Source organism: Drosophila sechellia, chromosome X, assembly GCF_004382195.2.
Source record: "Drosophila sechellia strain sech25 chromosome X, ASM438219v1, whole genome shotgun sequence".
NCBI classification, from domain to species: domain Eukaryota; kingdom Metazoa; phylum Arthropoda; class Insecta; order Diptera; family Drosophilidae; genus Drosophila; species Drosophila sechellia.
The window spans coordinates 8,528,179-8,542,570 of NC_045954.1; the positions used below are offsets into that span (position 1 = coordinate 8,528,179).

At 40.8% G+C, this 14,392-nt stretch overlaps 1 protein-coding gene across 3 annotated transcripts; it reads right to left on the reverse strand.

The window, feature by feature from the left end:
- Window positions 1–6,161: 6,161 nt before the first annotated feature.
- LOC6619779 (E3 ubiquitin-protein ligase TRIM33) lies at window positions 6,162–14,378 on the reverse strand. Of its 3 annotated transcripts, none has more exons than XM_032726259.1 (8): window positions 14,302–14,378; window positions 11,141–11,913; window positions 10,509–11,006; window positions 8,197–10,349; window positions 7,483–8,002; window positions 7,249–7,412; window positions 6,948–7,180; window positions 6,162–6,775 (listed from the first exon to the last, which is right to left on the reverse strand). In XM_032726259.1, exons 3-8 carry the CDS (start codon window positions 11,000–11,002, stop codon window positions 6,671–6,673), a joined length of 3,669 nt encoding a protein of 1,222 aa, XP_032582150.1. In that variant the 5' UTR covers window positions 11,003–11,006; window positions 11,141–11,913; window positions 14,302–14,378; the 3' UTR covers window positions 6,162–6,670. The 3 variants fall into 3 exon arrangements, with proteins under 3 accessions (XP_032582150.1, XP_002043992.2, XP_032582149.1); XM_002043956.2 differs by having other exon boundaries at window positions 7,483–7,951; window positions 14,194–14,339; XM_032726258.1 differs by having other exon boundaries at window positions 14,194–14,339.
- Window positions 14,379–14,392: the final 14 nt, after the last annotated feature.

Consider the following 14,392-nt stretch of genomic DNA (forward strand, 5'->3'; position numbering starts at 1 on the left):
TAGTATTAGGTAAAATGTTTTACTTGTCGAATTGCTAGATCGATTTTTAAAAGTGTTTACTTGATTTGCTTGCTTTAAGTTTCCAGTTTCTTTGTTTTTATCTTCAATATTATTCTGTTGTTTTTCATTTTTGATAATGTTCGGTTTTTTGTGTTCTGTTTTTGGTTTTTAGTTTTTGTTTTTAGTTTTAGTTGTCGTGTGTGTATTGTAAACTTGCTTTTGATTACATATTGGTTGTGGTTGCTGTTGGTTTTCGTTCAGTTTCCATCGCTTAATGTTATTTATGATTTATCCGTATAATATATAATTCATTTTGTTTTTTTTTTTTTTTGGTAATTGATTGCTTGTCGTTTAGTGTTTCATTTTTTGTTATTTCTTAGCAACTTGACATGTGATCTCCATTCTACGCCCGCAAATAAATCCCGAAAAATTCTTCTGCTTTCATTTAAAAAGTGTTGTTTTTTAGTTTTGGTTTTGACCTACTGGAAGCCGAGTTACATAACTCCACTCGGTTTCAACTAACTCTTTACCTCGAATTTCGCTTTCCCATCGTTTCCGTTTTTTTTGTCTATAATAAGGCGAAAAATATCATCAAAAAATTGACGTACACTAGATTGTATTTCTGTTGTTCATTTTTTTTGTTTCTATCAATTATTGTTTTACATATATGTAAGTATATGTACGCATGTATAAATAATTTAGTAAATTTGTTTTGTTTTTTTGTTTTCATCGAACGTCTCCGCTTTTTGAATTGGGGACTGTCTATATAGGTTGAGTTTCTTTTATTTGAATTAGTTCTCTGGGGGGCAGAGACACCTTAAAAAATGTACTTCGCTTTAACTAAAATACGTAATATATTTGTTGTTGGTTTTGTATATGTCTGCTTGTATATGTATATATAGATATATGTCTTGTTATACATTTATATTAAAATAATTTGATGTATAAAGCGTTTGTTTGGGTTGTTTTTTTTCGTCTTGTGGTTTTGTTTTTTTTTTCTTTTCATTTCATGCTTTCATTACCTTGGATTTATGTTAGTTACTCGTGGCTTTTGTCTCGGAATTGAACTAAATGCAAGTATGATACAATGATACAAGTCGAATTACGATTTACTGAACTGGGCAAACCATGAGGGGCGGGGTGGGGTTTTTGAAGGTGTTTGGAGGTGTCTGAAGGTGCCTGTGGGTGGTGACGGGGTGGATGGCGGGGTGGATGGAGTGGGTGGTGGAGCAGGAGGCGTTGTGTGCTCGGTGTGGTGTGTGTGTTGTGTGTGATATTAAGTATGTAGTTAGCTAAGCCATCGTGACCTTGACTCATTTGATTGTAGACATATACTGGAATCTATATATCTGCACGTTCAATATGCATATCGTATATGTATGTCTAGTGGTTTTTGTCTTACATCCGCACGAAGTGTGTGTTTTGTTTAAGTGTCGCATCGAGGAACAAAATCAGCCAACAAATTCAGCTTCAAATACTTCGATATACATAATCGTTAATTGTTTATCGGTTATCGTGAATCCTGAATCCATAGCAAGTACATTTTTTTACATTTACTGGCTTGGCTTTTGAGCAAAAGTCTCAAAAATATCTCGCTTTTGTTTGCATTTCGTTTCATTTATTTTGACCACAAAAAAAAAAGAGTAACAAAATTAATACACTTGACCGAACTAATCAAATAATTATCGTAAAAATAAGGTGGACAATATTCAATATGCTACTATCGTAATAAATCTAAATGGTTTTTCCGCTCTTCGAATTTTCCACATCGATTGTATAAAAAATCTTTGGCAGCATCTTTATCAAACGGTTCGTCCTTCATTCGCTTGATTTCTCGATTTGATCTCGCCAGTTATCGACAATATATGTATATATAGAGTTTCATAATCATAATTATAATAATAATCATAATAATATGCGTGTGTCGATTGGGAATTAAAATAACTACAAGTATATCGAGTGATTGAGAAACATGTGTGGTGTTCTGTTTTGTCTGTGTAAATTTGGATACTTCCTAATTAGTTGTTCAGGTTTTACTTTCGTTTTACTGAGTTCGCTGAGTTGCAATAGAGTGAAGTAAAACCATAAAGTACGGGGAATACGAATCGAAAATTAATGTATATATACTCGTAATATTCGATACAAATGTTGTTAAACTATTGATGTATAGAGTTGAGGTGGAAAGCTTTCACTTTGTCACAATTTGCAGCGCGTAGGCAACTTAGAAAATTCTCATTCCTCACTTTCATTTGTGGTTTTTTTTATTGCTTTTTATGCAGCTTCGGCATTGAAAACTAGAGCGCAGTGGGTGGCGGGGGTAGGCGGAGAAGGGGGTGGGAGGGCTGCCTTGGTCAATATTTGTCAGTCGGTATTAGTTGTTAAATGTTAAATGTTAAATGTTACATGGCAATTTGTCCAAATCTGTGTCCAATCCTTGTGCTGCTAATTACTATTGCATCGGCTTGGGTTTCGTTTCCATTCAATTCGATTTGGGTTTCATAATTGGTAATAATTAATTAGTAATTAGTATTTGTCGCTGTCTAGTGGTAGTACCGCCCCTCTCCTGGCCACGCCCCCCTTCTGGGCCATTCACTAATCGTACATAACTGTATACATAATACAAATATATACAGGTGTGTAAATATATATATGTATATATATGTATGTATATATTTTCGCTAGAAATCCTATAGTTTATACGTAGTTAGTAAAATGTTATCGTCGTTAAGTTGCGTAATCTCAACTAAATTGTAAATTTGATTTAAACTTAAGCACATTTATGTTTATTTGGTTTTTCATTTTTAAAATTTGTATGCCATAGGAAATAAATTTGTTTTTTTCTTCTTCGTTTTGTGTGTTTGGTGTGGAAAAGTTGTTTGTTTGTTTCTTTTTTGTTTTTTGTTTTAAAAATCATATACAATTTCACATAATATCATTTGCTTATCCAACCTAAAACTTAAATTAAAATTCATAATTCATAATTTTCGTTAAAACAAAAATTGACTTTTTCCATTTTGTGGTTTCAACAAAGAGAGAGGAAATAAAAATAAAACACAAAATTAATATAGTAAATGTAACCTCTTTATGTTGTGATCGTTTTAGTTAATAAAATAAAAGCGCGTGGAATTACAATTTCATTTGAGGGCTTTCCATAAAAACTATAAACAAATGTAAAATGGTATTTTCATTGGATTTTTTTTTCCTTTGTTGTTTCGTATTTCTATAACAGTTTTCGAGTTTGGTTTTGCTTGATTACGTGTTCGCAGAAATTCAGAAAATTCTGCTGACTAAGACAAAGATAAGGACAATCAATTGGGAAACATGAAGTTTAAATCGAAATTAAACGCAATCAAGTAAAAAGTTAAAGGTAAACATACATATACAATACAAATACGATTAGGATTAAAAACAATTCTTTTGGTATACTTTGCATTTGAGTGTTTCCATTGTCTTTAGCAAAATGTTTCATCTTAATACTTCCGTAGTTAATGCAGCGCGACAAGATTAAAAGTGTTTATGCGAAAATGGAAAGGAAGTTCAGGTGGTTTAAGGAAAGGTGCTCGCTCAACCGAAATCCTGGCGATTTCGCGGTAAATTCAATTCATAATCTATAACATTTGTATTGGGGCCTAAGTTGTAATAAACGAAATGCGAAAACGTAATTAAATTAAAAATTATATATTTCAACAGCCAAATTGTTTCACAAAAAATTGCATTTTTTACCCTCTCTCTCTCGCTCTTTTTCTCTCTCTCTCTCTCTCTCTCTCTCTCTTTCGCTCTTGCTTCTAAACATGATGTAAACAGAATTGTGTGTGTAGCCTCACAATGTAACAACGTAAAAACTAAACAATAATAATAATTTATAATAATGACAATAGTAAATGATGGTTAAAGCAAATGGTGTGATACTTCACGATCGACCACAGTCCATTTGCTTGGTATTTAGTACAATTTAACATTTAACATAAACCAAACACGCTTTTTATGCTCTTGTGTTGTTTAAAATAGGCTTAAACTAGCAATTAAAATTAGAAAAATGACAAGAATTAAAACAGTTTTTAGCTCCACGCCGCATTGTGGTACACAAATGCCAATGATGGGATTAACATAGATTTTTGCTGTTTAAAACATTTAAAAAAGGAATCGAAAATAGTTACGAACACAACTAACAAATAACAGGACATTCACAATACAAAGGATTCGTTTCGTTGTTATGCTTAATGTATGGGTGAGTATGGGTGTATGTGTGTGGGTGTCACATATAAATGTAGATGTACACGTTGTGGATGTATATGTATATAATAAATGTGGTTGTTACAGCCTATAAAAAATAAGTTGCTTGCTTCGCTTTGCTTTCTCGCCCAACTTCGTTTAAATTAATCGCCACTTGTTGTTCTACCTAACGCCTCTCACATGATAAAATTCACACAATTAAAAAATGTTATTTTGTATATAGATAAATAATAATGTCTTGGGAGTAAACCAGCCTTATATTGTATTACAACGGGAAAGAAATGTTGCATGTATCCGTACACATATATATATTTATATATATATATATCATCTTAAATGGTTGTCTATATCGTCTATATAAATCGTGAGTGTTTTTGGGTGTTGTTTTGCTTTGTTTTGTGGTGTATGTGAGTGTGTTTGTTTGTGTATTGCATTTGTTGTTTGTTTATAAGCAAAAGGAATATCGTTTGTTTTTTTTTTTGTGTGTTTTGCTTCTTTAACAATGTATATAAGAACTTAACAGATACGCGTATTTCAACTCTGTAGGTTTAATCAAATCTGATGTATTAGTTATTATAGTTGTTGGCCTAATGCGATCTGCATTCGTTTTGTTTGGTTTTTTTCTTTTTGCTTACAGATTAATTTGTATGTTGAGTTCTTGTCTGTAGTTCATGTCGGATCTCTGTCGTGAAGAACGCACTTAGTTGATACATATCGAATGTATTCTCTGGATCTATGAATCTCTAGATCTCTGGGTCTCTGGGTATCATATCTGTCGTGTGGTGTGGTGTGTATTGCCTCCATTCGTTCCGTCAACCTCCGTCCCTCGCTATCCCTATATGCCTAACTCCCTACGCTTCTCGTCCTGCTTTGTATATTATATGGCAAAGTCATATAGTCATAGGATTTCACATATATGTTTAAGATATATATAGTTTGTTTTGTTTTGTTTTCATATACTCATATAGATTTTTATATAAATAGATATCACCTTATATAAGCAGCGTAAGGAAAAACCTAAACAGTTTTTGTTATTTTCTGAAATTGTATCTTAGTGTTTTGGTTTCAGTTTGAAATCGAAATAAACTACTTAGATTTCATCTTCTTCTATAATTATTGCCTGTACGCGACCTCTGATGACGCCCTCAACAAATTGTTTACTTCCTTATTTGTTAGCAAAAACCTGTGCACAAAAGTTGCACATTTTGCTAGATATACATAGATGTTGTATACTAGGTGTAGATATATATATGCGTGTTTCGTTTTTTTTTTTCTTGTTTTCGTTTTTTAGAAAAAGATTCTGGAAGGGTATGCACAAAAAAGCTAATCGGTCGATATAACAATATATATGTCTATATAGATAATAAGTAACATGTAAAGTAGTTGTGTTTGTGTGAGTGTGGCGTGTGTGTGTGTGTGAGTCTGAGTGTGTTATGACAATTTTAACAAGAACAAAAATTCAATTAAAAAGGAATACAATCAAAAACAATATAAAACGAGTTTTTTGTTTTTATAAAGGTTTTGAAAATATCCGAAGTTTTCATGTCGATTCTTCTTGTTTTTCCACATTTTTTTTGTTGTTATTCGTTACACTAAGTATTTTGTTTTGTTTTTCCTTGTTACATTTGTTGATGTTTGTTTTTTTTTAGTAGTAGCGCTAATTGTTTTTAAATTAGAGATCAAAAATAGTATTTGTTGCATTTTGTTTATCATCTGTTATTGGTTTGTTGATTTGTTTTATACGGTTGCAGCGGCAACGTTTCTTGTGTTTCTTGTGTTTTAACAAAATGTGTTTCAAGTCGCATTCAACGCATTGCATTTGCATCCAACTGCACTGCACATATAGCGACTGTGTGCAGCCGCAGATTCGACCAGCTTTAAGAATTCGAACGTTGATAGGGTACAGATATACAGATAAACGAAAAAAATAGGAGCTCGACCTTTTCATTTTCACGTATTCGTAGTTATTCGTTAGTATTTAGTCTATTAGCATTCCCCACATACACATATTTCATTTTGTTTTATACATATATGCCCATTTGGATAGTTGCATCTGCTATCTGCATCTGTTGATAGTGTCAATGTCTTAGTTTATCCTAATTCTTGCTTTTCGGTTCTATTAGATGACTGACGTTGTTGTAGTCAGTGGTTGATTGATGTTGCTGTTGCTGTTGCTGTCGATGAGGCAAATGTTGCTCATGCTACTTATCCTGCTTATCTTGTCCATTTGACTGTTGCCATTGCAGTGTACGGTGTGTTGACTCCTTGCCAAGTTGTTTAGGTTGCTATTGCTGTTACTGTTGCTGTTGCTGTTGCTGTTGCATATGTTTGTTGATTGCTGCTGCCGTCGACATCCGTATATCTTGCCCGACGAGTATTTGTAGTTATATTTGTTCATATCGACTGATGGACGATTGTTGCGCGCTTTGATTTGCAATCAGTGAACATAGAGGGTGTTCAGGACTAGAACATGATGATTGTTCTTTGCCAGCGTAACCACATAGCCCTCGGATGTGATTTTTAGTCCGCAGCAGCGGGAAACCTGCAAATGTATCATTGTTAGCGTATTACTCCGCACAGCATTCGGTTCGAAACGACATCAAATCAAGACTGCTGCGGAATTCCAAATCAATTATGCAAAATTCAAAATATCTGCAACATTCATTTACCTACTAAGCTACGGCTAACTACCTTCCATATAGCTATATACTCACCTTTACATGTGGACACTCGAACTCGGACTGAAGGGCGCCCTCGCGCGAGTAGCAGGCGACGTGGAAGCGATTGCCGTGCGAGTCGCCGATGAGCACGTCCCCGGCATTCGATATATCAATGCCATTGGGGAAGCAAGTGACCTTCTCGTTGCCAATGCGATAGAGGAATGTGCCGTCGTCCTGGAAAACGGCCACGCAATGGCCTTTGAAGTCGCACACGTAGAAGTCGTTGTCTGGTGGGAAAATCAACAGCGTGGAATTATTTGATGAACTAATCCTCGGAATGGAGTAAGTTGCTCACCTCGTATGGCGATGTCGGAGGGCTCGCGCATATAGTCGCTGCAGTCGAACCAGCGTACCAATTCGCCCTCCTCGGAGATCACAAAGACGGTGGGCGACACGCTATCCACAGCCACGATGTGACCCTTTGCTGTGACAGCCAAGCCAGCAACGATATCAATGTATCTGTGGATGAATGCAAATTTGTGTTATTAACTTAGTTTCCTAATTGTTTAGTTTTTATATTTATATTTACCTGATAGCTATCTTGCGCATAAAGTGTCCGCACTTGGAGAAGATTTGCATGCGAGAACGCTCGTTTCCACGATCGCAGACCACAAATTTGCCATTGTTATGCATCACGGCCACCTTGCGCGGATACCAGAGCTGGCCCTCCTCCTTGCCGGCCACACCGAACTGGAACTTAAGGGCACCCATCTTGTCGAAGACCTCGATGCGATGGTTGTTCGTGTCCGCCACGATGATCTCCTCGTCGACGCCCAGGCAAAATCCATGGGGTGAATTAAACTGGCCCTTGGCGGTGCCCAGTGAACCGAATTTGCAACGGATCTGCATCGGAGTGGCCTTGTTCCGGCCGGTGACCACACTGGTGGTGCCCGGCGCAGCCACGGCATGGAAGTTATTGAGTCCCATATCCTCCACGCCACCAACGATTGGATTGAGGGACTGCAGGCTGGGCGATGTGGCCGGTGGCATGCAGAAATCTGATAAAAAATCAATTTCCGTTGAGGATCCGTCTAACAAAAGCCCATCATCTGTGAGTTGGTTGTGGGATTTCGTGTGTTGTAGGTTGGTATTGGTAGAGGTTTTGGTGTTGTGGGTGTGGGGTATGCATTTGGTGCAAGCAGGAAAAAAGAAAAAAACAAAAAACAACTTAAAGATGTAAGCAAACCGAAAAGCAAAACAAAACGAAAAGAAAGCTTAATCTATTGGCTTTCAAGAATCTCACCATTGTTGTTGAGTCCCAGCTTGGCCAGCGCCTGGAGATTGTTAAGCGCCCGCTGGTCGCCCGATAGGATGTCAGCCAAGGTAATTGGCTGCGTGGGAGTGACCGCCGATGCCGGCATTACGGCCTGCGATTGCTGTTGATGCGCATGCGATGCTCCCACAACGGCTCCACCAGTCACGGCCGAACCACCCGGCACTTGGGCCACAACATTCGGAACGGGTCCGGCTGCTCCTCCTCCAACAGCCAGTGCATCGTTGAGGGTATCTGGCATTGTTTCCGTCAAGCTGGCCAGTCGTGAGATGTTGTACTCCAGCATGCTAAAACTAGGTGGCGGACCACCGGCGCCCAGGCCATTGATGGATATATTCGGGCCGGGACCAGCGTTGAGATTGACATGTCCAGCCTGCTGGACAATTCCCTGCGGTGCAACGAGCTGCCCCAACTGCTGCGGCATGGACTGGGCCGATGTTGGCTGGTGCAGCCCCTGTTGCTGTTGCTGCTGCTGCACTTGGTGTTGCTGGTGCTTCTGCTGCTGTTGCACCTGCTGTTGCACCTGCTGCAGCACCACCGCCGCCTGTTGCTGCTGCTGTTGCTGCTGCTGCTGAGACTGCTGCTGGGCAGATGGCAATTGCTGTTGCGATGATGGCTGCGGCGGCGAGTCCATCATGGAGAAATTGGTCATCACCGAGTTGGTGTCGCCATCGAAGGAACTCTGCAGCGAGGAGGGCAGCGAGATGGGGCTGAATACAGCTGAGGTCAGGCGCCCTTGGACAGAGGAGCTGCCCCGATGGCCGACAATCAAATTGTTCGAGTTGTGTTGATGCTGCTGTTGTTGCTGCAACTGAAGCTTTTGCTGCTGCTGTTGGTGCTGCACCTGTTGTTGTTGTTGTTGTTGTTGTTGTTGCTGTTGTTGTTGTTGTTGCTGTTGCTGCTGCTGCTGCTGCTGATGCTGCTGTTGCTGTTGCACCTGGTGCTGGTGCTGATGTTGTTGCTGTTGCACCTGCTGCTGCTGTTGCTGTTGCAGCTGCTGGGTCATGCCCAGCTTCTTGGGACTAGAGTCAATGTGATCCGTTTGAAATTTGCCAAACATCTCCCTGGCGAATTGCTCGAACATCTCTGGCTTCGAGTCAAACTGCAGCTGATAGTTGACATCGCACTTGGGCGTCTGCTCCATGAGATTCAAGCACTGGGCACTGATGATGGGCTTCAGCAGGAGAAACTCAATGGAATTGGCCTTTTCGACAGCCCGCTGGCCGAACTGGGCAGCGTGCTGCAGCTTTCCCATCGTGTTTTCCATGCTCTGCATCAGATCCATGATCTTTAGCTCGCGATCCGAGTGCAGGCGTCCCAGCTCGTTAAGCATCTGATCCTTGATCGATTCTAGTATACGCTTGTAGGACTTGTAGGCATCCTCGATTTGCTGCCGCACAGTATCGTGCTGTGACTGGAGTTCGGTGAGGGCACTGCCCAGATTGCTACCCGCATCGTTGCAGTAGTCGGCCTTCTTGAGCGTATCACTCAGAGTTTCCTCGAGATCGGCTCGCACCGCCTGCTCCGCCACCGTAGCCGTCTCATAATGATGGTCGCTGCCCTTGTGATCGCTCAGCAGGCAATCATTGCACGTGGGCACCTGGCAGGTGAAGCAATAGTACTTGAGATTCTCGCTTACGTGCTGGCGGCAGAACACTGGCTTATGGATGATCAGCTTGTCGTGGACGTTCTTGGTTAGATCCTCGATGCGCACAACATGGTGATTTTCGAAGCAACGCATATACTTATGGGCGTTATCGCAGCCATTGCACAGAAAGTTGGCGCAGTCGTTGCAACGCGAAATGGCCTCCTCTTTGCTCTTACACGACGTGCACACAATGTGCTCGGACTCCAAATTGGAGAGGTCCAGTATATTGGTCACGATATAGTCGCAGGGTAGTGCCTTGATCCCCTTGGGTCCCAGCGGTGTCTCCTGCTTGCACACGGGGCATTCGATGAGCAGAGCGGACAGACGGTGGTGGTGCTCACTGCCATCGAACGAAGACGAGGAGCAGCTGTTGGGCGAGCTGGCCGCCATCGTGTCCTTCGATACCACTGACTGCAGGCAGTCCTCACAGAATACGTGCAGGCAAGACAAGATGCGCGGCATCACGAGGCGTAAGCTGTGGGCAACCAAGTAAACCGGTTGATCAGCTTTAAAATGCCATCACAAATTCAGGATTTACATTCATAATAATAAAATCTTCAATTGCGTTTAGAGCAACTTAATTGGAATTGAGTTTAGGAGATGCTACTAATGATCTAATGATCAACCCTCTCACCTGCACAGCTTGCATAGCTTATCCCCATCCTTGATCATTAGGCCGCTGCACGAGTCCTCCAGCGAGTCCAGCTCGGTGACGCCGTGGCTGCTTAGCTCCTGGCTGCTCCCGTTGCTATCCACATCCACCACCAGGCCCAGTCCGGATGAGTTCGAATCGTCTAGCAAAGCGGATGGTCCTGCAATGGCTGTGGAGCCCGTCGATGAGATGGAGGTCTCCGAGCCAATGCTCGAAGAGCTGGTCACATCCAGACTGCCGACATTACTGCTGCCCTTGCCGGTGTCCGTATCGGTGCCCGATCCAGAGCAGGAACCAGAGCTGGAGCTGGAGCTGCTAGAACTGGAGCTACTGCTGCTCGTGTTGCTCACATCGATGTCCTCCAGCATCGATGAGTTCGAGGCATCGTCGCTGAGAACGGTTTTCAGATGGGGAATCCCCGGAGGACACGGATCGACCGTATCAACCGCCTGGACAGGCTCCTCCACAGTAGTCATTGTCCTACAAACGAATTAACTTTGATTGATCAGGAAAACCAGTACAGCCGGGAAGCCGGCACATTTTGCAGCGAATATTATTCTTGAATGGCTAATCAATTAAGAACATATTCATTCAGCATGTAGTAAACTACTCACCTTTCTTTTGGCGCTTCTCTGATACAATAAGTTCTTGTCTTTTGTCGATTCAATGGATTCCTTTTGTTTTGTTGCCTTGTTCTGCCTTTCCTGTTTCCTGATTGCTATTCCGTATTTCGTATTTCCTGGCTCCTAAATCCTGGTCGCTGCTTCCTTTTCTAGTCCCTTGCGCTTGCTTGCATTTATTGCTGATCCTATTCCTAATCCTGATCCTAATCCTGATCCTAATCCTGCTGCTGCTGCTGCTGCTGCTCCCTAATGTCCCTCCGCTCTCCCAACAGGGCCATTCCAATTGAGGTCCCTTCTATCGCCGCAAAAAAAGGCCAACAGTAGTTCGTTTCGCCGGGGTAAAAGTGAGCGAAGGACCTTCAATCCACGCGCACGCACGCACACACACACACACACACACACACAGACGCACAACAAACACCCCTTCTTCTCTTCCGCTTACTTAAAATGTATTGCAAATTTGTAAAAATTTGCGAGCCTCCTTCGACTTATATTAGTTTTTTGGTTTTTGTTTGGTGTTTTCGATTGTTGTTGCTGATTCGCTGCTTGTCTTACTTTTCTAGATTTTTAGATATTCCCGAATAATTTTTAAAGCATTTGGAAACTATGTATTGCGGTGATCCTCCAGGTTAATGTGGCTTTTCTTTTGCTTCTTTTGCTTGTTCTTCTTGTTGCACAAGGACGAAATAAAATTAAGGACGAACGAGGAGACAACAAACACTGACGAAGAACACGGCGATGCAAATTGGACGACAGCGCCGCTCCTATTGGTATTTTACAAAATAGATACAAAAATCACGTTAATCGTTGGCTAGAAATGTACAAAAATGTATAAATAAATAAATATAAAGCCGAAACAGAATATTAGTTCTGCAACGCAGAGCCAAAGTAAACAAACTAGCAAATATAGACGAACCTAACTGACATTAAATCAAATGAGCCATTTGTTTTTTACCCAATGTATACCCTTTCCATACGCAGGGCAACCCCCTTTGACAACGCATCTGGCTTATGCAACAGCACACACACACACACTGCTGCATACTTTCCGTATGTTAGCAAAGTATCTTGGCCATTTTTCAGATAAATTCTATCTGCAATAAAAATAACTACTTCAAGATTGGGAATAATTAACGTTACTCAACAAGAATTAAAAGTCAGATTCCTATTGATATATAATAGGTAATACTTTTGCTATTCATTTTGAAGTTCTAAGTCAGTTAAGAAAAAAAATATAAAAATATGATTCATTTTGAAAACTTGTTGATTCCCAAAATTGCATTATATAGTGAAATATCTATATTTTTATGTCATCATCTGCCAATAAGAATTGTTGCTTCCTTCCAATTTGACTGCGACGCGACCTTAATCGTAGAACGCTGTGTATATTTGTATAACGCTTTCCCATGAAGTCTAATTTGAATTAATATAGCCGGCAAGAGCTTCCAGGATGGAATTGAATAATGCCGATTGAGAGTTCAATGGAAAAAAAAGAATAACAACTACCAACATTGATTTCGTGCTATGAATTTGTTTATCCGATCGTCCGTTATCCAATTAATTTCTATGTTAGAACATTAATGGAATGAGTGGGGGAGGGGATAGTAGTATCGGTTTCATTTTGCGTTAAGTTTACGTTACGTTGTTCGCCGTTATGTGTAGCTATGCGCCACACACACACACACACACACACACACGTCAAGTTCTTCTTTACTCCTTCTTACTGTTTTTGCTACCCGTTCACGCAGGCGCGTTCATAGTGATGACCTTTCTAGCCATTTATCCGCTAGTTGCGCAAAAAAAATAGCTGCCCTAACAAGGACAAGCTGGGCCACAAAGTCCTTGAACCAACTAATTCAATTGGGGCAAGGCCTAATTCCCTAAATAAATACGTTTAAATCAGCGGAAGTGAGCGGTAGTTTAAAATCTACTTTAGTTTTGTGCCCCCTCCAAACACACGCAACCAAACACCCACATGCCGAATCAGCTGCATACACACAGACACAAGCGACCACAAGCGAACACACGTGGTAAACGGAATTTAGTTCCGCTGCTTTGCCCCTTTTTTTCACTGTTCTGGTTTATTTTGCTTTACTTTATCGGACCTGGATGATTTTGTTGGTCCCCCTATCGACTTTGTCAATTCTGCGCCGCAGCTGATATTTTCTTGTCCATTTCCACGTACTTTTTGATTTATTTCACTTTCAAATGTGTGCCGCTCTCTCTCTTGCTGCTCGCAAACGGTTATTTTCGAGTGCAGCGCTGGCTGGGCTGCGAAAGAGATAGAGGAGGAGCGATAAGCGAGTGAGGGAGAGCGAAAAATCGGTTCTGCGAAGAAAAGTTCTCAATTTCGTTCGTATTGGTGTGCGCAAGCTCACTCAACTCGGCAAAAAATGAAATACGAAGAAAAACGGCACCCACACGTACAGAATACAAGAAAAAAAACATACTAACACACACCATGTGAAATTAAAACTGAATTCCCTTTTTTTCGGATTTCGGAATAAACACTATTCTTGACTGACCAGACAAACTGTCGTCGATTTGAAAGTAATAGTTGGTGGCCGGGGTGGTGGTCAGGACAACACTCGATGGGGTCGCGGGGTGACAATCGAAAAGGGGGAGGGCGGGGTCGGCGTCACTGCCGTTGTCCTTGAACACAAAATTTCCACTTGACTACCGCCCAGGTAGTCGTGGTCAAAAGGCACTCAAACACACACGCCCGCACATGCATACACACACACTCTCACACACCGAACAGCAGACAGGAGGCGAAAAAGGTCCTTGAAATGCCTGAACATTTCGCTGTCTGTTCGGCGTTGTCAGCTTTTAGTGTCTAATTCAAAGCGCTAGCTGCCTTTTTCGCAACTGTCACCACCTTATAGTAGTTTTCGTTTTCACGTTTTTTTTTTTGTTCTTTTTGTTTTTTGCTGCTCTCTTTTGCTTGTTACGTTACGATTTTATATTTGCCCGTCACACACAAACGCCTACACGCAGGAACACAAGAGAACCTATACACCACAGGCAGTTATAGCTACAGTTACCGTTATTCACTGATTCAGCAAATTTAGCACGCTGTGGGACATTAAAAACAACCAGAAGACCGCCAATTTGATTGGAGTCGATAATTATTGGATTAAACAAATAATTACTTTACTGCTCCCGTCGAACTTTTGTATGCAGTGCAGCTAGGGGTGCTAGATATATATTTCAGCACAGCCACATATCGATAGTCTTTGAAAA

What these genes read in the sequence shown, in the direction of transcription:
- LOC6619779 (XM_032726259.1), bottom strand. Translation starts at nt 11,002, where the DNA reads ATGACTACTGTGGAGGAGCCTGTCCAGGCGGTTGATACGGTCGATCCG. An exon ending in GCTGGGACTCAACAACAATG is followed by an intron (nt 8,003 to 8,196) that starts GTGAGATTCTTG and finishes ACCAACTCACAG; the next exon opens with ATGATGGGCTTTTGTTAGAC. An exon ending in ATGCGCAAGATAGCTATCAG is followed by an intron (nt 7,413 to 7,482) that starts GTAAATATAAAT and finishes ATTCATCCACAG; the next exon opens with ATACATTGATATCGTTGCTG.